At 38.8% G+C, this 18,014-nt stretch overlaps 1 protein-coding gene across 5 annotated transcripts in view; it reads left to right on the forward strand.

The window, feature by feature from the left end:
* Positions 1-18,014, forward strand: part of ADAMTSL1 (ADAMTS like 1) — a 1,134,116-nt gene that overhangs the window by 971,065 nt on the left and 145,037 nt on the right. For all 5 annotated transcript variants that reach the window (XM_074197566.1, XM_074197568.1, XM_074197565.1 and 2 more), the window contains one exon: positions 1,324-1,453. In XM_074197566.1, coding sequence (XP_074053667.1) covers positions 1,324-1,453 — 130 coding nt within the window. The remainder of the gene's footprint in view (positions 1-1,323; positions 1,454-18,014) is intronic.

An 18,014-nucleotide genomic window follows, 5' to 3' on the forward strand; every position in this document is an offset into this window, starting at 1 on the left:
ACTAGAAACAAATGCAAAGTTTTTCTAGCCTAAAATGTCCTGCTGGATTATGAATATCATTGGACTATCTTTTCACATCCATGACACCATTGGGGGTTCAGAGTAGAGTACATGAATATAATATATATACAATGTCTATTTTTAATCATTTCATGGATAACTACATATAGAATTGATTTAATCAAACATAACAGATTATATATAGCACTATATTTAGACATATATAGCACTATATAGATAGATACATATAGAATTCTTTTAATAAAACATACTAACAGATTATATATAGCACTATATTTAGTATATTTATGTGGACATATTTGTACACATATGTATGTGTATACTTATGCTATATATTTTATTTATGTTTGTATATATATATGTATGAGTGACTGAGTAAATGTTCTATCTGGCCTTCTCCCTTAGGACTGTACTTGAATTATCTCAGACAAATTAGTGTCTAAACTTGAAGAGCACTGGCAAAGCAGATTCTCCTGTGTCTCTTGGTATTTGAAAAATGGCAATTGCTGCAATTTGATACTGTATGCAACAAGGGTGAAGTGGTTGATAAACTCTTACTATTTGGATTCCAGACGCTGGGGGGAGGAGGAGGGTGCCCCTAAACACGGACTGCCAAAAAACCCTCTGACTCCAATTTTACTGGCACAGGTTCATGAACCTATAAAGAGACTTGTTTTTAATGGAATTAGTCATCACAGCTCTTCAGTTCTCTTTCTTCCTTTCAACTTCCAAACCTGCCCCAGGTCTCTGCAGCAGTGAGCCAGAATCAGGAGGAAGCAAGGGAAGGCCTTAAGCCCTGGCTGCTGAGGTACCCAAAGAACACAACTTCTGACAGTGACTCCAGTTTACCAAATGTTGGACCTTATACCACTGCTCTGTGCCTCCTTCCAAATTCAACAATCCCCTATTGACGAAAATAGAAAGTGTTGAAGGTCATAGTCATTTTTTTTTACACTCTGCCCTCTTTTTCTGTATTAAATTATCACTTTGCACCATTGGTGGTCTCTGGTTTGCCATGGCTCTCAGCAACACAGGGCTGTGTTTGTCGGGGCTTCCATTGAGTCTGTGGCAACCCTCCTTGAGGGGCATCTTCAGAGGCCACAAATCCGGGGGTACGGTCTCCCAAGGTCACGTGTTTCCTTGATGAGCTTGGCAGCCCTGAACCTTGAACTGCCCATTCCAACAGGCTCCAGCGTCCATACCAGCCAGCAGGACCTCCCACCGGTTCCCTTGTCTACACTTCATCACCCTATTTCTGAGCTTTCCCTGCACCCGTGGCTTGATGGTGTGATTTGTGCGCAGGTGTCCAAGAGGCTGTGGTGAGCTGCCTGAACAAACAGACGCGGGAGACCGCGGATGAAAGCCTGTGCGTGACCAGCCGCCGGCCACCGAAGCTCCTGAAATCCTGCAATTTGGATCCCTGCCCTTCAAGGTAAGCATTCGGACAGGTAAGGAGGGAGGGGGCCGGGCCGGGCCGGGCCGGGCGCATCCTTCCTTCCAAAGGGCACCGAAAAGCAGGACTCTTATTGATACCCGATGTTTTGAAAACCAATTAGCATCGGCTCAAACTTCTAGTTGAATCCACTTAAATTTAATTGAAACCAGGGCTTTTGAATCCTGGCCCAGGGGGCGTTGACGTCCTCCAGAAGGCTGTCGTGGCTAGTGAGCCCTGGGCCGCCCCTGCCCCGAACTGGAAGGAACATTCGGATGACTAACATCTCCATGATGCTTGTGGGCTGCTCTCCCAGGCTCTAACACCATCCTGACTAATTAGCCTAGACCTCGGGGCACCGGGAGTCGGGGGGTTGGCGTTTAGCAGCCCAGGGCTGGCCGCAGGATCTGGGTGGTACAACTGATCCGCTGTGAAATCTGTAGGCTCGCAGCATGCAGAGTCATTCATTATACGCAGGCTCTCTGGGGGGTGAAGGGGGGACTTGGGGAGGGGGTGTTATTCCACAGGCATAAAATCAATTAAGGCATTTCATTACTGAGCCCTGGGTGCGTTTCATTATTACAAAATCCCCAGTCTTAGTTAATCAATCCAATCACTTGTATAATCCACATAATTTTATGGTGTCTTAAAATACTTGCTTTTCAGATACTCTTTTATAGCATAATACTCTGATGTGTCATTTTTCTTTGCAAGTGAATAGTTCAAAGGCCTGGAGCTGGGCTTCCAAATCTGCTAATGGAATGGGGGAAAAAAATGTCCCCTCACAAGGAGTTGATATCCTGGATGTGCAGAGGGAAAATTAGCTTCACAATTCAAACACTTCCATGCCTGTTCAGGAATGGTTGTTTCCTACGGTTGTAGCAGAAAGTTGGGTTGTTTCCTTTGGTATAGTAGACATTTGGGTTGTTTCCTATAGTGGAGTAGAAATTTGGGTTGTTTTTCTGAAGTGTCGTGGAAATTTGGGTTGTTTCCTGTGGTATAGTAGAAATTTGGGTTGTTTCTGAAGGTGTGTGGCACAGATTTGGGTTGTTTCCTTTGGTGCGGTAGAAATTTGGGTTGTTTTCTTTAGTGTAGTGGAAATTTGGGTTGCTTCCTATAGTAGAGTAGAAATTTAGGTTGTTTCCTATGGTATAGTAGAAATTTGGGTTGTTCCTGAAGGTGTGTAGTACAAATTTGGGTTGTTTCCTTTGGTGTAGTAGAAATTTGGGTTCTTTCTTTTGATGTAGTAGAAATTTTGGTTGTTTTCCTATGGTGTAGCAGAAATTTGGGGAATGGTACCCAAATGCTGTTCTCAGGGTTCTCTGGAACTTTACTTGTGGAAGCAGTGCCAGTTACATAACGGAAAAATTCCTGGACCCAAAAAGAGAAGGGAAGAAACATTTTTATCACCTACTGTGCTTCAGGCACTGTGGTAAACCACTGCAACTTTTAATCTCATTGATCCTCACAACAACCCTGGTAGTACATATTATTATCCCCATTTTACAGTTGAGGAAACTGAGATAGGCAGATGTTAAGTGACTTACCCAGTTTCACACAGCTAATAAGCATCTGAGGCTATATTAGAACTTCAAATCTTCCTAATTTCAGTTGTGGCAGACCATTCAGTATATAACTAAATAAAGAAGTCTAAGGTACAAGTCTTCTTATTGATAATAAACATAACTATTGGCATTTATAAATCTTTAGGTTTGCCAAATGCATTAGGTAAATTATTTCACTTGGACCTTCTGGTATCTACAAAATAGATTCATTGAGGGATTATTTCCTTATTTTACTTAAGGGAAAAAATCTAAAGCACAGAAAGGACTTGACTTTCCTGACTCTACTTTTTCATTTAGTGAGGTAATGGGGTTAAGTGACTTATCTAAGAACACACAGCTAGTAAGTATCAAGTCTGAGTCTCTATTTGAACTCAGGCCCTCTAAATTCCAGAGGTGGTGCTCTATCTTAGCTGCCCCAAATGTCTTTTTAGTCCATTTCCCCAGTGATATGCTAGTGCCAGCTCTCATAAACTCTAGCAAGCCTGTTGTTAAGTTTTCAGAAAGTGTGATTATTTTCACCTTAGAAATTAGTAAAAGCTACAAATCATATTAACTATGCTATTATTTTTTTAAAAGTTATGCACTGATTCTTTTGGAGTCCAAGTTATTAAACAATTTCAACTATACCCCTTACGCCATATTCTTTCTCTCCTATGAGCTATGTAATCTTCAAGCCATTTGTGCCTTCTGTACCTGTTTACTCATCTCTTAAATAAAAAAATAACAATGCTTCAGCTATGCTGCCTATCTTGCTGCAGCATTGTTGTCAGGATCAAATGAGATGATATTTGGGAAGAATTTTGTAAGCTGAAAAGTACTATATAAATCATGTTATCCTTGTAGTTTTCATTTTTCCTTTGGTGTTTGATACAGGGGCAGGGGAGCCAGTAAGGCATAACTTGATGCCTGAAGATAGATATGCTGAACTTGCTAAAACTCAACATGTACAAAACGGAACTCTTTTATCTTCCTAACTTCTCTATCACTATGAAGATCACCATCATCTTCCCAGTCCCCAGGTGCTCAGCTTTGGTATTGTCCTTGATTCTCTATACCACATAGGAAATCCTTTGCAAATCTTGTCATTTCTGTTTTCAGATCACTCATATACATCCTCTTCTCAGAAAATCACAGCCATAGTTCAGACTCTTAACACCGCTCGCCTGAATTATTACATTATCTTTTCAATTGATCTCTGCCTCTAATCTCTCCACACTCCAACTACTAGACTGTTAAAATAATTGTTTTAAAACATAGATGTCACCCCCATGCCCAGATCATTGAGTTCCAGTTACTCCCTGTTACTTACAGGATCAAATGTAAAGTCAGCTGTTTGACATTTAGAGCTCTTCACCACCTGTCCCTTTCCTCCTTTTCAGGATTACTTTGCTTAATGCAATCTATATTTCAGCAATACTGTGAGGGAAATTTAGTGTCTCAAAAAAGGACAATCTATCTCCTATTTTGGAACTATCCTCCATGCCTGAAACTTTCTGCTCCCTCTCTTCCTCCTTTTCATTCCTCTGATTTTCTTCAAGACTCAACTCAATTCCATCTATTCTAGTCCACACCTCCAAGATAGTTCATTCTCTCTCTCTCTCTCTCTCTCTCTCTCTCTCTCTCTCACACACACACACACACACACACACACACACACACACACACACACACACTCCCCTCCTTTCTCCCTCTTTCCCTTCCCCCCTTTTTTCTCTTTCTCCCTCCTCCATAATCTACCCAGTTGCTTACATACAATGAGTTAATCATGAAAAGCATTTTGCAAACCTTAAAACACTCTACTAATACTAGTGATAATGATGGCAATGCCATCCCTATTGAAAGGTAGGGATAATGTATTCCCCTTTCTTTATATTCTAGCATGCCTAGGACACAAAGTATTGAATAAATGCTTGTTGATTTGCCATCCTGTCAGTCCCTTGTTTAAGAGATGTCCTCAGGGCAGCTAGGTGGCACAGTGGATATAGCACTGGCCCTGGAGTCAGGAGGACCTGAGTTCAAATCCATCTTCAGATACTTAATAATTGCCTAGCTTTGTGAGGTTGGGCAAGTCACTTAACCCCATCGCCATAAATAAATAAATAAATAAAAATTTTAAAATTTAAAGAGATGTCCTCGAATAACTGGAGCCAGGTGCTAAACCACTCCTCAAAGCACCACCCTTGTCCTGTCCTCTTTGTCTCCTGACCTCCCAGAGGCCTGCAGCTTACTTCTCTCTCTCTCTCTCTCTCTCTCTCTCTCTCTCTCTGTCTCTGTCTCTGTCTCTGTCTCTGTCTCTCTCTCTCGGCTGGACCCATAAGGTCCACCCTATGCTGCTGGACCAATATGGACCCCAGCTCCACTTGACTGGATCTATTTTGCTCCAAGCTTCTTTCTTTTCCCTTTGCCTTTTTCGCTTGACCACTATTTTCCCAACTTGACTCTACCCCCAGCTCCATGTGACTGGGTCCATGATCTAAGCTTCTTTTCTTTCCTTTTTTCCTTTTAACCTCAACTTTTACTAATCAACCTGTCCTTTAAGAATCTTACCACCTTGCTACTTCCCCAGAGCACCCAACTTAAAAACTTTTGTATTAATTTGTCAACTGTTTGAGCAACCTGTGAATTAAAATTTAAGCCTTTCTTACCCTCCTGAAAAAAAAAAAAATAAAGAGATATCCTCTCTTTAAGGATATCCTGAATCTCTCTAAAGCCAATTTCTTGGCTGCCCTCTACTCCAGAGCCCATAATTCCCAATGAATGAATTCCCAGGAAATTATCATCTTCTGCAAAAGCAGGGAATGTTGGAAAAATTCAGACTAAATATAAACCATAGCACCATATCCTTATCTCCTTCTGATCTCCACTTCTTGTCACTCTCTGGAAAGGAAAATTATTACTTTTCAGCACTAACGCACCCTTTCTCAGATTTCACTCTCTGGCAGTATGATCAGCCAATATAACTGCACAGCCTAAGGGAGTAGAATCAAGAGATCTGAGTTCAAATCGCAGTTTCACCATCTATTAGTTGTGTATCCTTTAGCAAGGCACTTTTTCCTTTGAGACTCAGCTATTTTCTCAATATGTGGAATGAAGAGAGGTTGAACCGCTAATCGCTAAGGTTCCTTCCAACTTTCAATCCTAGGGCCAGAGCCAGCATTCCTTCCAGTCTGACCACCCTCCAACAGAGGTGGAAAGGTGATGTGAGTTGACTGCGTCCAGAGGCAGGAAAATAGCAGCAGCTGCTGCTTTCTGCTGACAATTGCTAGGTTTCCTACCCTGCTTATTTCTTCAATGTTCCTGTAAAAATAGACATAAAGTCCATTTCTAAACAGAGCCTAGGGTCCTTATGACATCCAAACGCTGCGGTGTAGGTGGCTCACCTCCAGCAGGAAGCAACTTGGAGCAGACCATCTCACACACCTGGAAGCATTTGGGAAAATCTTCCAAACACGTGGGTATCATTCTCCTTCTCCATAAAATATAGAACAGGACACAGCACATTCTCTGTTGGCCCAGATAAATAACTCTGGTTAAAGTTCATACTTAATAATTCATAGGAATATCAAGCCAGGCCTCCAAAGACTTCTAGTCCAAGCCCCTCATTTTAATAATCAAATCAGTAAATATTTATTAAGTGCTTATTAAACACAATTACATATCAAAGAGACAAAATTAGTCCCTGCCCTTAAGGAGCTTAAAATCTAACAGAGGAGACAATGGGCAACAAATATATAAAAAGCAAATTCTTACTCAGAATAAGTAGGACATAATTAACAAAGGGAAGGCACTAGAATTAAGAGGAACCGGAAAAAGTTTCCTCTTAAAGATAGGGTTTTAGTTGGGACTTAAAGGGACCAATATTAATAATAATGACAATAACAAATCTTTATATCGTACCCACTGGACTACTGATGGTGATGAAGATGATGATGTTTGTCTTTCATTCTTAAAGAAGACCATGTCGTCAGGGAGAGGATGCCATGACAAGCACATGCATTGGATTTGAGTGAAGGGGTGCTGTGCTCACTTTCTCCTCCAGAGTCATCTGGGCGCAGTGGCCAGATATGAATCAGGACCAGGGGCAGCTAGGTGGTGCAGTGGATAGAGCACTAACTACCTTGGAGTTAGAAGGACTAGCTGGAATCAGTCTTGAGATCAGTTGTGTGACCTTGGGCAAGTCATTTAATGCTGATTACCTCACATCTGGGGCCATATCCCATATCGACTCATCCTAATTCATATCTGGCCTCTGGACCCAGATGGCTCCAGAGGAAAAAGTAAGGCTGGTAACTTAACATATCACCCCTTCACTCAAATCCCATTCATATGCTAGTCATGGCATCACTTCCCTGATGTCCAGGTCTTCTTTGAGAATGAAGGACAAATATCATCATCTTCATCACCAGGAATTAGGACAACTGGAGATGACCTTGGATATGAGGCATTCAGGGTTAAGTGATTTGTCCAAGGTAAGATAGCTAGTAAGTGTCAAATGTCTGAGGTTGAATTTGAACTCAGGTTCTTGTAACTTCAGGATTGGAGCACTACCCACTGTTCCATCTAGCTGCTATATAATATAATATTATATTATAACACTAGTGCTGGGCATTGTACTAATGCTGTACAAATAGTATCTCATTTAATCTTCCCAACAACTTTGAGAGGTGAAACTGAGGCCAATTGAAGTCAAATGACTTGTACAAGGTCACACATTTAGTGTCTGGGACAGGATCTGAAAGTCAGGTCTTCCTTACTCCAGGTTCAAGACTCTATTTCTTGAAGAGAACTAAAGCCCACAAAAAATAAGCAATTTGCCTGAAAAAGTGAATCCGAAATGTATGAGACAAGATTTTTAACCCAAAATTCTTTGCTCCAAAGTCAATACTCTGACAATTGCATTATAAGGCCTCTCTCAGAAGGTTAGAGACCCCTGGTTAGATTAACTCCACCTAATCCACAATAGACCTTGCTGTTGACCTAAGGGTAAGAATACTTTAAGATTTAAGCTGTTTTCATCTTCTCTAGATAAACTCCAGTCAATTAATAGGATTTGTTCCTTCTCCTCAGGGCCCCCTCTTTGTTTCTCCCTCTTGCCCCTCCCCCCATCATTTCCTGGCAAGACCTTTTATTTAGTATCCAAAGTCCCTATTATCTTGTTTGAAACTCCTAGGGTTGTTTTTGAAGACTTGAGAGGATAAAATCCCTTGCATTGCTTTAGAATCTAAAATGCTTGATACTACTAGATTGCATTTCTTCAAACCTTCTTCTAATGACACTGATACCTCACCCCTCCAAGACTGGGTAAACATGGAGTTTAATCAATGCTTTTGTAAAAAAAAAAAAAAAAATCATCACCCTTTGGCTAGCCCCCAGGGACCAGCAAGGCTGCTCCTTGAAAAACAAACTTGAATCTGTTACTGAACCCATCCCCAAATTTTGTCATTTCAGAAGAATCTGCCATTGTTTGTGTCTTTAAGAACATAGGGTCACCTCTACATGGCAAAGAGGTTATCAGAATAGTGTAATATATTACAACTACTAATATTAGCATAATTTACTTCCTAACCCAAAGGCAAGGATCTTGTCACTAGGGTTGGGTGGAGTAAGTCTATTCTGTTGAACCTTTCAGGGTGGCCCCAAGGGGAAGGCCCTCTGCCCCCTGAGAGCAGGAAATTGTTTTAAGGTGTAGGTGGAAAAGGAAACAGGATTGGGAGGAGTGAGCAAAAGAGTTCCTAATTGTATGCTATTTTCCTCTAACTTCTGACGACTTTTCCCAAAATTTCCCTCCTAGAGAGAACTTCAGAATAACTGTGCTTTTCTTTGTTTTAAATCTCTACCTTGGAAATAAATGGTCTAGTATCCAGAGAGGAAAAGGAGGGAGGGGAAAGAGGAGACTATTAGAAGAGGTACAGAAACAATTAAGTTATTACTACCTTGTTCAAGTTTATGTTGGTGTTAAAAATAAATTTAGTTTAAAAGGATGAGAAAGAAATTGACTCTTTTATTGTCATTTTAATCAATAGGAAATTAATCAAATGGTACTATGGTGCTAATTACTATGGAAAGTGTTCAGAATAGAAAGAAAAAGAAGGCAAAGAAAGAGCCCTGCCCTCAAGGAGCTCAGGTTCTAATGAGGGAGATAGAATACAATTAACTCTTATGTATATGCAAAATATGCCCAGGGTAAATAGAATATAATGTCCAAGAGGAGACACTTGAAGTCTAATGGTAGGAGATGGGGGTGGGGGTGGGGAATAAGGGGGGGATGAAAAATCTTCCTGCAAACAGAAGGTCTGGGTAAATAAGGGAAAAGAGAAGTGGGATCAGAAAGGAGCACAGGAGCAGATCAGACATTACTGCTGTACATTAAAATTTATAGCAGTTTTTCAAATAGATTACTTTGGAGAGATGAAATAAAAAAAGAGGTTCAGAGCACAATGTTTCTGTCTGACCTGACCTCGTTTGGTTCTTTAGACCAGTTTTCTCCAAAATACTTTGATTGTGTAATTCAATTAATTAAAATATAAGAGTGCATCCTAACTCTATGTATATTTACTTATTTATAATAAACTAGACCTGGAGTCAGGAAGACCTGTGTTCAAATCCAACCTCAGACACTTAACTAGCTGTGTGAACCTGAGCAATCACTTAAACCTGTCTACCTCAGTTTCCTCATCTGTAAAATGAACTGGAAAAGGAAATCACAAACCACTCCCATATCTTTGCTAAGAAAACTCCAAATTAGGTCATAGTCAGAAGACATGACTCAAATGACTACTTACACTAGATACTAAATACATATACTATTTTGTTGGTGAATATATATTCTAAAATAAACAAAAAGTAAGAATGAGATAGATAAAATAATATTCAGTTCTAGAATTAATAGGAAATTATTGGAGTTTATTTAGGTGGAGGGGAGACATGAAGGGATCAGCATTTTAGGAGAATCACTTTGACAACTGAGTGGAAGATATATTGGCAGGAAGATGGGCATGAAGGCGGGTAGGAAACTATTATATAGTCTAAGAGAAAGATTATATGAGCCTGCAGTGAGCTTGTGTAAATGGTCCATGCCCCAATCCCAAATGATATGAAAGCAACCAATCATAGCAAAGGAAAATGGCCTAAATAACATCTGCCTAGGGTTGACTAAGACATGAGTTTCATCTCCAAGGCCACCATACCTAACCTTATCTTCCCTACATTCTTTTCTGTTCCAGCCCCTTGCTCATCCTAAGTTTGGTGTTTACCTGAGGGAAATTTTATCCTAACCACTTTCCAGGGAATCTATATGTACAATAGTTGTCCACAGACCATTGGGGAAATTCTACAATATACACATCTCTATCCCCCAATTAGCTGATGGTTATGGTATTAAAGTCAGAATATCTGGGTTCATTTCCTAAATCTATCATTTCAGTTGGATGACCTTGGAAAAGTCACCACCACTTCTCAGAGGTTGGATTTTGTCACCTGACTGGAAGAAGAGCAAACTAGAGAAGTTTGAAAGATGGATGGGCTTGAGGGGAGAAATGAAATCTGAGGTGCAGATCACAACTTAATCCATGCATGCTCATCCTATAAGATTCACTTTGACCCATCAGAAATAAAGAAAGGAAGGAGGGCTCTTACTAGTAATTTTTGAAACCCTGTTTTCCCACTCTCTCTCATTAGCTGATCACATATCTTTTGGGGTCAGGCTATAGACACTTGGAGCTCATCCAATGCTCAAGAGAGCCCAAGTCTCCACTTTAGAGATCACAGCTTTTATGTATTTCCTGAGAAATATCTCAAGATTTAAGATTTTCTCAAACAGATGTAAAGCTATTGTATTGTTGAAAAGGTCTTCTCTTGTTGGTCAGGCAACCTGGTAAAGGAGAAACCTGAATCTCCAGTTGTCTTGATTCACACCTGGCCACTGGGCCCAGATAGCTCTGGAGGAGAAAGTGAGACTGGTGACTTAGCCCAACACCCCCTCACTCAAATTCAGTTCATGTGCTTGTCATGGCATCACCTCCCCAACGTGGTCTTCTTTGAAAATGAAGGACAAAAATTATTAATACTCTCTCTGAACCTCAGCTTATTCACTTATAAAATGGAGATAATTTTGATTGCCAAGGCTGTGGTGGAGAGAGAGGGTGTTGTAACTCTAAAGTGTTTTATCAACATGTTGTGGTTTATTTTGCTTTTTTTAAAGACCTATGATTTCATCAGTTTTTAGAACATTCCCTGTCTAACTCACCACTGATAGATCCAGTGTCTTAGTCAGTTTTAAATAATTTCTTGGGCTTTGAAAGATTAAATGATTTGCCCAGACTCTCACAAAACCAACCTGTGTCAAAAGCAAGATTCAAATCCAATTCCTAAGGCCAGCTCTTTATCCACCATGATGCACACAGTTCCTTGTTGCTTTCTCTTTTGTTTTTATCACCAGTCCTGGGAAGGGATCAAAATTTTCTCCTATCTTTATATCTATCAAGGGACAGATGACTGTTTCAAGTTCATAAATTATTTGAGAGAAAGGGTGTATATACATGTATTGAGGAGAAGCATGCCCATGTATATTTCTCAGGATGCTCAGAGAAAACATAGGTTAAATATATTTAAGAGAACTGTGTTTCTTAAGGAATGGGGCCAATCTCACAAGGTAGGATTGCACATGGGTGGTTAGAAAATCCCATTTGTGGATGAAGGAATCTAAGAGCAGTTTTGAATAATGAGAAGGAAAAACATGGTTAGGACTAAGAGAGGAGGAGGAGGAGGAATAGGGAAATAAGGCACTGATGTCAAAGCTCTGACCACTTCACAATTTTTCCTAGGGCTGGTCTGATAAAGTAATATTTTGTGATTGTGTGTCTTCTATTAGAATATATGGAGATGTGTGCACGCACGTGTGTGTGTGTGTGTGTACAAGTTGATGGCAAAGAAGTTATCATAACACAACAGACATTTTCTGTCCACCTCCATCTGAGTAATGTGTCTCTTGGATCTATACAGCCCTACCTCCAACCTCAGTGGTGTTTTGAACATCCTGATTAATTGACTCAGAGGAGAAATGTCAACTACAACAACATTTATCATTAGGTAACAAATAAGCTCTTGCTCCCAGTAAGAATATCATTCTATTCTTGTCATCTCACTCTTAGACACTGGGAAAAAAAATTAAATTTTTTTTTTAAATCTAGCCTTCTCTTAACATTGGGAGACATTCAGAGATGCTATATGAAATATGATAGTATTACAATATTCTAGACAGTTGTATAGAAAGATTGTGCCTCAGTAGAAAAAGAGGATGTAAAAATTCTGATGAGTTTTAATCTAGTCTCTTGATCCTTTGTACTTCAGGCAAGTCAGCCATCTCTTGAATGTGGTACCAAAACTCTTACAAAGAGCTCATAAAAAATACAATAACCTATGAGAATGATTACATTATAATTATTATTATTTTCATTTTATAAAGATAAATGAATATTAAGGAAGTTATGTGATTTGCCCAAAGTCATCCATCTAATGAGTAAAAATGAACCCAGGTCTTCTGATTCAAATACCAGGTTCTTGCCACTCTAAAACACTGACTCCCTCAGCCTGTTTTCCCATCTCTTTAAAAAGGGAGCAATTATACTTCCACTAACTTCCTTACAGAATTGAGAAGAAAGTCTTTTATAAATCCAGAAGAGCTGTAGACATGGTCAGTCTACCCATTGTGTCAGAAGCCTGCCTCAAGGTTTTCAAAATGTTCAAGTTATCAGTACTGCGCTTAAGTTGTTCATGTAGGCTCTTCTCACTATATAACCAACCCACTTCTCTGATTCTACATTCATCTCGTGAATGTAGCCTTTTCAGTTTTAGACCCATTAGACTCATTGTGCATTTCCAAGATATAAGTGAGGATGGTCCAACCCAAGGCTGTTCAATCAAACTGAGTAGCATAGTCTGAAAATACATATTCTTTATCTGCTTTGTTTTTTCTGCATTGTTAGTTACAGTAGGCTGTGTTCTTTCAAGTGATTACAGATATCATTTAGGAGCCAAGAGGTATCATAGAGTAGTAGAACCCTGGATTGTGTTCAAGTCTACCTCATAGACTTTATAACTCCAGGCAAGGTATTTAACCTCTCTTAAATTCCGTTTCTTTATTTGGAGATAATGGAGATAATGACTATATTATATAACTCATTGAATTGTGAGGATCAAATGACATAATTAGATAAATCACTTTGCAAACTTTAAAATGCTATATAAAGGTCAATTTTTACTGAATATTTTCACTGACTACTACTACTACTGATTATTATGCATCCAGTTAGTGTTTCTTATGTGGATTATTAGGCTAAACTCTTTTGAGTGGTTATATATTCATTGGAAAGAGTACAATCTAATCCACATACAAACACTAACTATATAAATACAAGTCAGTAGTAATAGCAAAATTCCTTTGACTTGTTCAGTCTAATCCAACTCTTCATGACCCTATTTAAGGTTTTCTTGGCAACATTATTAGAATGATTTGCCATTTTCTTCTTCAGTTTATTTTACAGCTAGCTCCTCAGTCAGTAAAAACAGTAGATCTCACTGAGAGGCAGTTAGGTACTGCAGTGGATAAGAGCACTGGGCTTGGAATCAGAAAGACTTATCTTCATGAGTTCAAAATGTGACCTCAAACACTAGCTTTGTGACCCTAGGCAAGTCACTTAACTATGTTTGCCTCAGTTTGCTTCTCTGTAAGATGAGATAACTTTATATTTCAGGTTACAATATAATCAGCACAATATAGCCTACTGTGGTGTCAAACTCAAATAGAAATGAATCCCTGCTGGTCATATATTGACTGAGAAAACTACAAATTAACATTATCTGTGTTGTTTCATATTTTTCTTTCTTTCTGTTAAAAATTTCCCAGTTACATTTTAATCTGGTCTGCCCCAACTCAGGAGAATATGATACCTCTAATCTATAGGCAGGAGCAACTAGAAAATCTTACCATCTTTAGGAAATCTTATCCCCAAAGTTTAACAATCACATTTTCTTATTTCTCTCTAATGAAGCACAGTAATCATACCGTCAGAAATCATCTCTCTCTTTTGAAACAGCAAAGGCATGAGTAGATCAGGAAAGCCAACAAGCACTGTGATGGAGGGGAGGGGGAAAAGTCTAAGACTGTTATTAATTATAAGTATTTGATAGCTTGGCCAGGGTGTGTTGAAAAGATTTGGTAAACGTGTATGGAGGAGGGGAAAGAAGTAAGCAATGAAAGCCAGATGGCTGAAAATGAAGGAAATTCCAAGCAATTTCTCCAGCTTTGTTCTTACATACTTTCAAAACTAAACTTTTATTCCAGTGCAACAAAGAACAGCTGAATGGTACGGAACAGATAAACAGTGAAGAATGAGGTCCATAGTTCTGGTATAGTGTTTGCTTCTCTCTCCCTTCTCACTTTTCTCAAATCTAGGGTTATTCTTAGAAAAGATAAGAATCATAAAATAAGTTTGGGTATCCCTGCCCAAGGAAGGCAGAGTTAAGAATTCCAGGCTTAGAATTCACCTAATCTCAGCTTTATAGGACTTCTATTTTGGTCCTTTAGAATACCTGTCTTCCATTGATATAGTATCGGTTTTTTAGGTATTATAGGAGACAATTATTTCCAGTTTCAGTTTTGCTATTTATAAGATTATAGAATCATAGACTTAAAGTTGGAAGGGATTTAAAGACATCAAATCCAACCTCCTTATTTTACCCACAAGAAAACTGAGCCCAGAGAAGTTAAGAGACATGCCCAGAGGCTTCTACTGTGTGAGAAAAGTTTGGAACCCAGATCTCCTGAACTCCAAGTTTTATGCCTTATCTATTGCATCACATTGCTTTTCTTCTAGCTCAATAAAACAGATATCCATCTCACTAATCTTAATCTGATTTGAAGATTTTCAGATTTAGAAATAGACAGAAATTCAATTCAATGTTTATTTTCTTTCAATTATTAAGCATTCCCCATCTCTCCCCCCCAAAAAATCTTGTAAAATATGCATAATTAACAAAACAAATCCCTTATTGGACATCTCCAAAAATGTGTCTTAATCTGTATGTTAGTCAATCACCTCTCAGTCACATGGTGAGTAACCATTATTCACCACTGGTCCTCAGGAATTGGCATTGAATTGTTACTTTGATCAATCTCTTTAGCCTGTCAAAATTGTTCATGTTTATAATGTTGATGTTATAAATTTCAACACACCTTGGTCAGGTAGGAAGGGAATAAATATTTATTATATAAGTGCCAGACACTCTGTAGCTCTATTTATTGTCATCCATGACAGGTAGATACTGTGACTATTCTCATTTTACAGTTGAATCAAATGAGACAAACAGGTTATCCAGGATCACACAGCTAGTAAATATCTGAGGTCGAATTTTAACTCTGATCTAAACTGCATCCAGGGGTTACAAAAAGGATAATAGAAAACAGTTCTTGCCTTCAAGGATCTTCCTTCCTAATGGAACAGATATATCACGGAAAAATAATTGTAGAGAAAGTGTGAGAGAGCACTAGCAATTGAGGGAATTAGGAGAAACCTCTTTTGGGGAGTTATACTGGAGCTGAATTCAGATGGAAGCTTAAGAACACTGAAAGGCAGAGTTGAAATAAGAGTGCAATCCAGGTATGGAAGAGAACAAGTACAAAGGAATGGAGGTAAGTGATAGAATAGTGATGATGATGATGATAATTACTGATATTTTCATGCTTTCCATGGACCAGGCAGACTGCTAAAGAGTTTTACAAATATTATCTCATTTGTTCCTCACAACAACCCTAGGATGCTATCCCCATTTTACAATGAATGAAACTGAGGCAAATAGGTTAAGGGACTTGCCTAGGGTCAAACAGCTAGTATGTGAAGCTGAATTTGAACTAAGGAGACTAAGAGAATATAAAAACAAGGATGACTCAAAAGTTGTAAGCCTCTGTGAGTGGAAGGATGATGGTATGCTCAAAAGAAATAGGGAACTTTAAAATCTAGGACAGAATATAATAGATTCTTCTTTGGACATACTGAAATTAAGATAATTACACAATAGAGGGTGGCTAGGTGGCACATTGGTTAGAGTACCCACCCTGGAGCAGGAGTACCTGAGTTCAAATCCAGCCTCAGACAATAATTACCTAGCTGTGTGGCCTTGAGCAAGCCACTTAAACCCATTGCCTTGCAAAAAAAAAAAAAACCTTAAAAAAAGATGATTACAAAATAGTTGAAAATGGGAAACTGAAACTCAGGAGAAGATAGATGGAGGAGTGAGGAGCTAGATGGCATTTAAGTTAAGAGCTGACCCTGGCATCAGAAAAATCTGAATTAAAAATCAACTTCAGATACTAATGTAGGCAAGTCACTTAGTCTCTATTTGCCTTGGTTTCCTCATTTGTAAAATGAGGCTAATAATAGCATCTACTTCCTAAGGTTGTGAGGATCAAATAAGAGAATATTTCTAAAGTGCTTTGCAAATCTTAAAACATTATGTAAATGCTAGAGAAGAACAAAAATGTAGAGACATCCCTGTGTTTCAATTTGGAAAGCACAATATTCTTTTTACTGTACTACAGTGGCTCAAGCTTAAACAGGTATCTCATGCTTTTACTATGTTTATGAATCATTAATCTCCAAGCCTAAAAAGACCTTTGAGATCATCTAACCCTTTCTCTTCATTTGAAAGAGATGAAGAAACTCCAAAAGTGATATCCAGGAACAAAGACAGATGCAGATTATAGGTTTCTGATGCCCACAATCAGTGCTCCCAGAAATAAAAAGGGGATCCAGAGCACATGGACATATCAGGCTATAAAGTAAGATTATTCAGGTCAGCAAACATCCAAAACCACCTACTGTGTGCAAAGTTGTGTTACATGCTAGAGATACAAAAGACAAACATGACCAGCACCCATCCTCAAGATGCTTAAGTTTTAGAAAGTGTGAGGATACAATATAAAGCATACAGCTTTCTGTGTCATTTCAGGAACCCAGCATAAATATAAAACAAATATAAAGGCATTTCAAGTTCTTTATAACCCGGCCTCTTCCTGCCTCTCTAGTCTTCTTACATTTTTCTCTCCTATATATGTTCTGTAAAACATCATAGAAGGCCTTCAGTAAATGCTTGGTGACTTGCTGATCAACTAAACATAAATATAAAATAAATTTGTGTGTATATTAAATAAATATAAAATCAATACAAAAAAGTTGAACTCTACCCCTCAAGTATTAGGAAAGATACTGAAATACACACACACACACACACACACACACACACACATTTATATATATATATATATATATATATGTACATATATATATAAATAGGAACTCCTAAACTGAACCTAGAAGGAAGCTATGAATGCTAAGAGATAGAGGTGAATGGAGAGAGCATCCCAGGGAGAATCGGGAGATAACATATTCAAAGGCATAGATTTGGAATGTTATATATAGGAATTAGCAAGGAGGCTGGTTTGACTGAAATATATGGTACATAAGGGAGAACAGTGTTAAAAATAAGACTGGAAAGGTGAGCTTGCCAAACAAAGGAGTTTGTGTTTTACATTTGGGCTTTTAGAGTTGGTCTCTTTACTTCATAATCTCCCTCCCTCTCTAACTTGGCCCTCTGTCTCTCTCCCCCTCCCTCTCCTTCCCTCTCCCCCACCTTCTTCCCCTTTCCCCCTCCCCCCTCTTTCTCTCTCCCTCTTCATTCCTCCTTCCCCTTTCCTTTCCTCTCCTCATCTCCTTCCTTTTCTCCCTCCCTCCCTCTCCCTTTCTATGTTAGGGACTCACAGAATATTGATTTGGAAAGGATCTTTAAGTTTATCAAATTTTGCAGATGATAAAACTAAAGCCAAAAACTAAAGCCAAAGAAATGACTTCTCCAAGGTCACAGGGAATAAGAAAAAGAGTTAGGATATGAATCCAGCTCTTCTGTCTTCAGATTTAATGCTTGCTTCACTTACACAATAAAAG

This window comes from Macrotis lagotis, chromosome 8 (assembly GCF_037893015.1).
Source record: "Macrotis lagotis isolate mMagLag1 chromosome 8, bilby.v1.9.chrom.fasta, whole genome shotgun sequence".
NCBI classification, from domain to species: domain Eukaryota; kingdom Metazoa; phylum Chordata; class Mammalia; order Peramelemorphia; family Peramelidae; genus Macrotis; species Macrotis lagotis.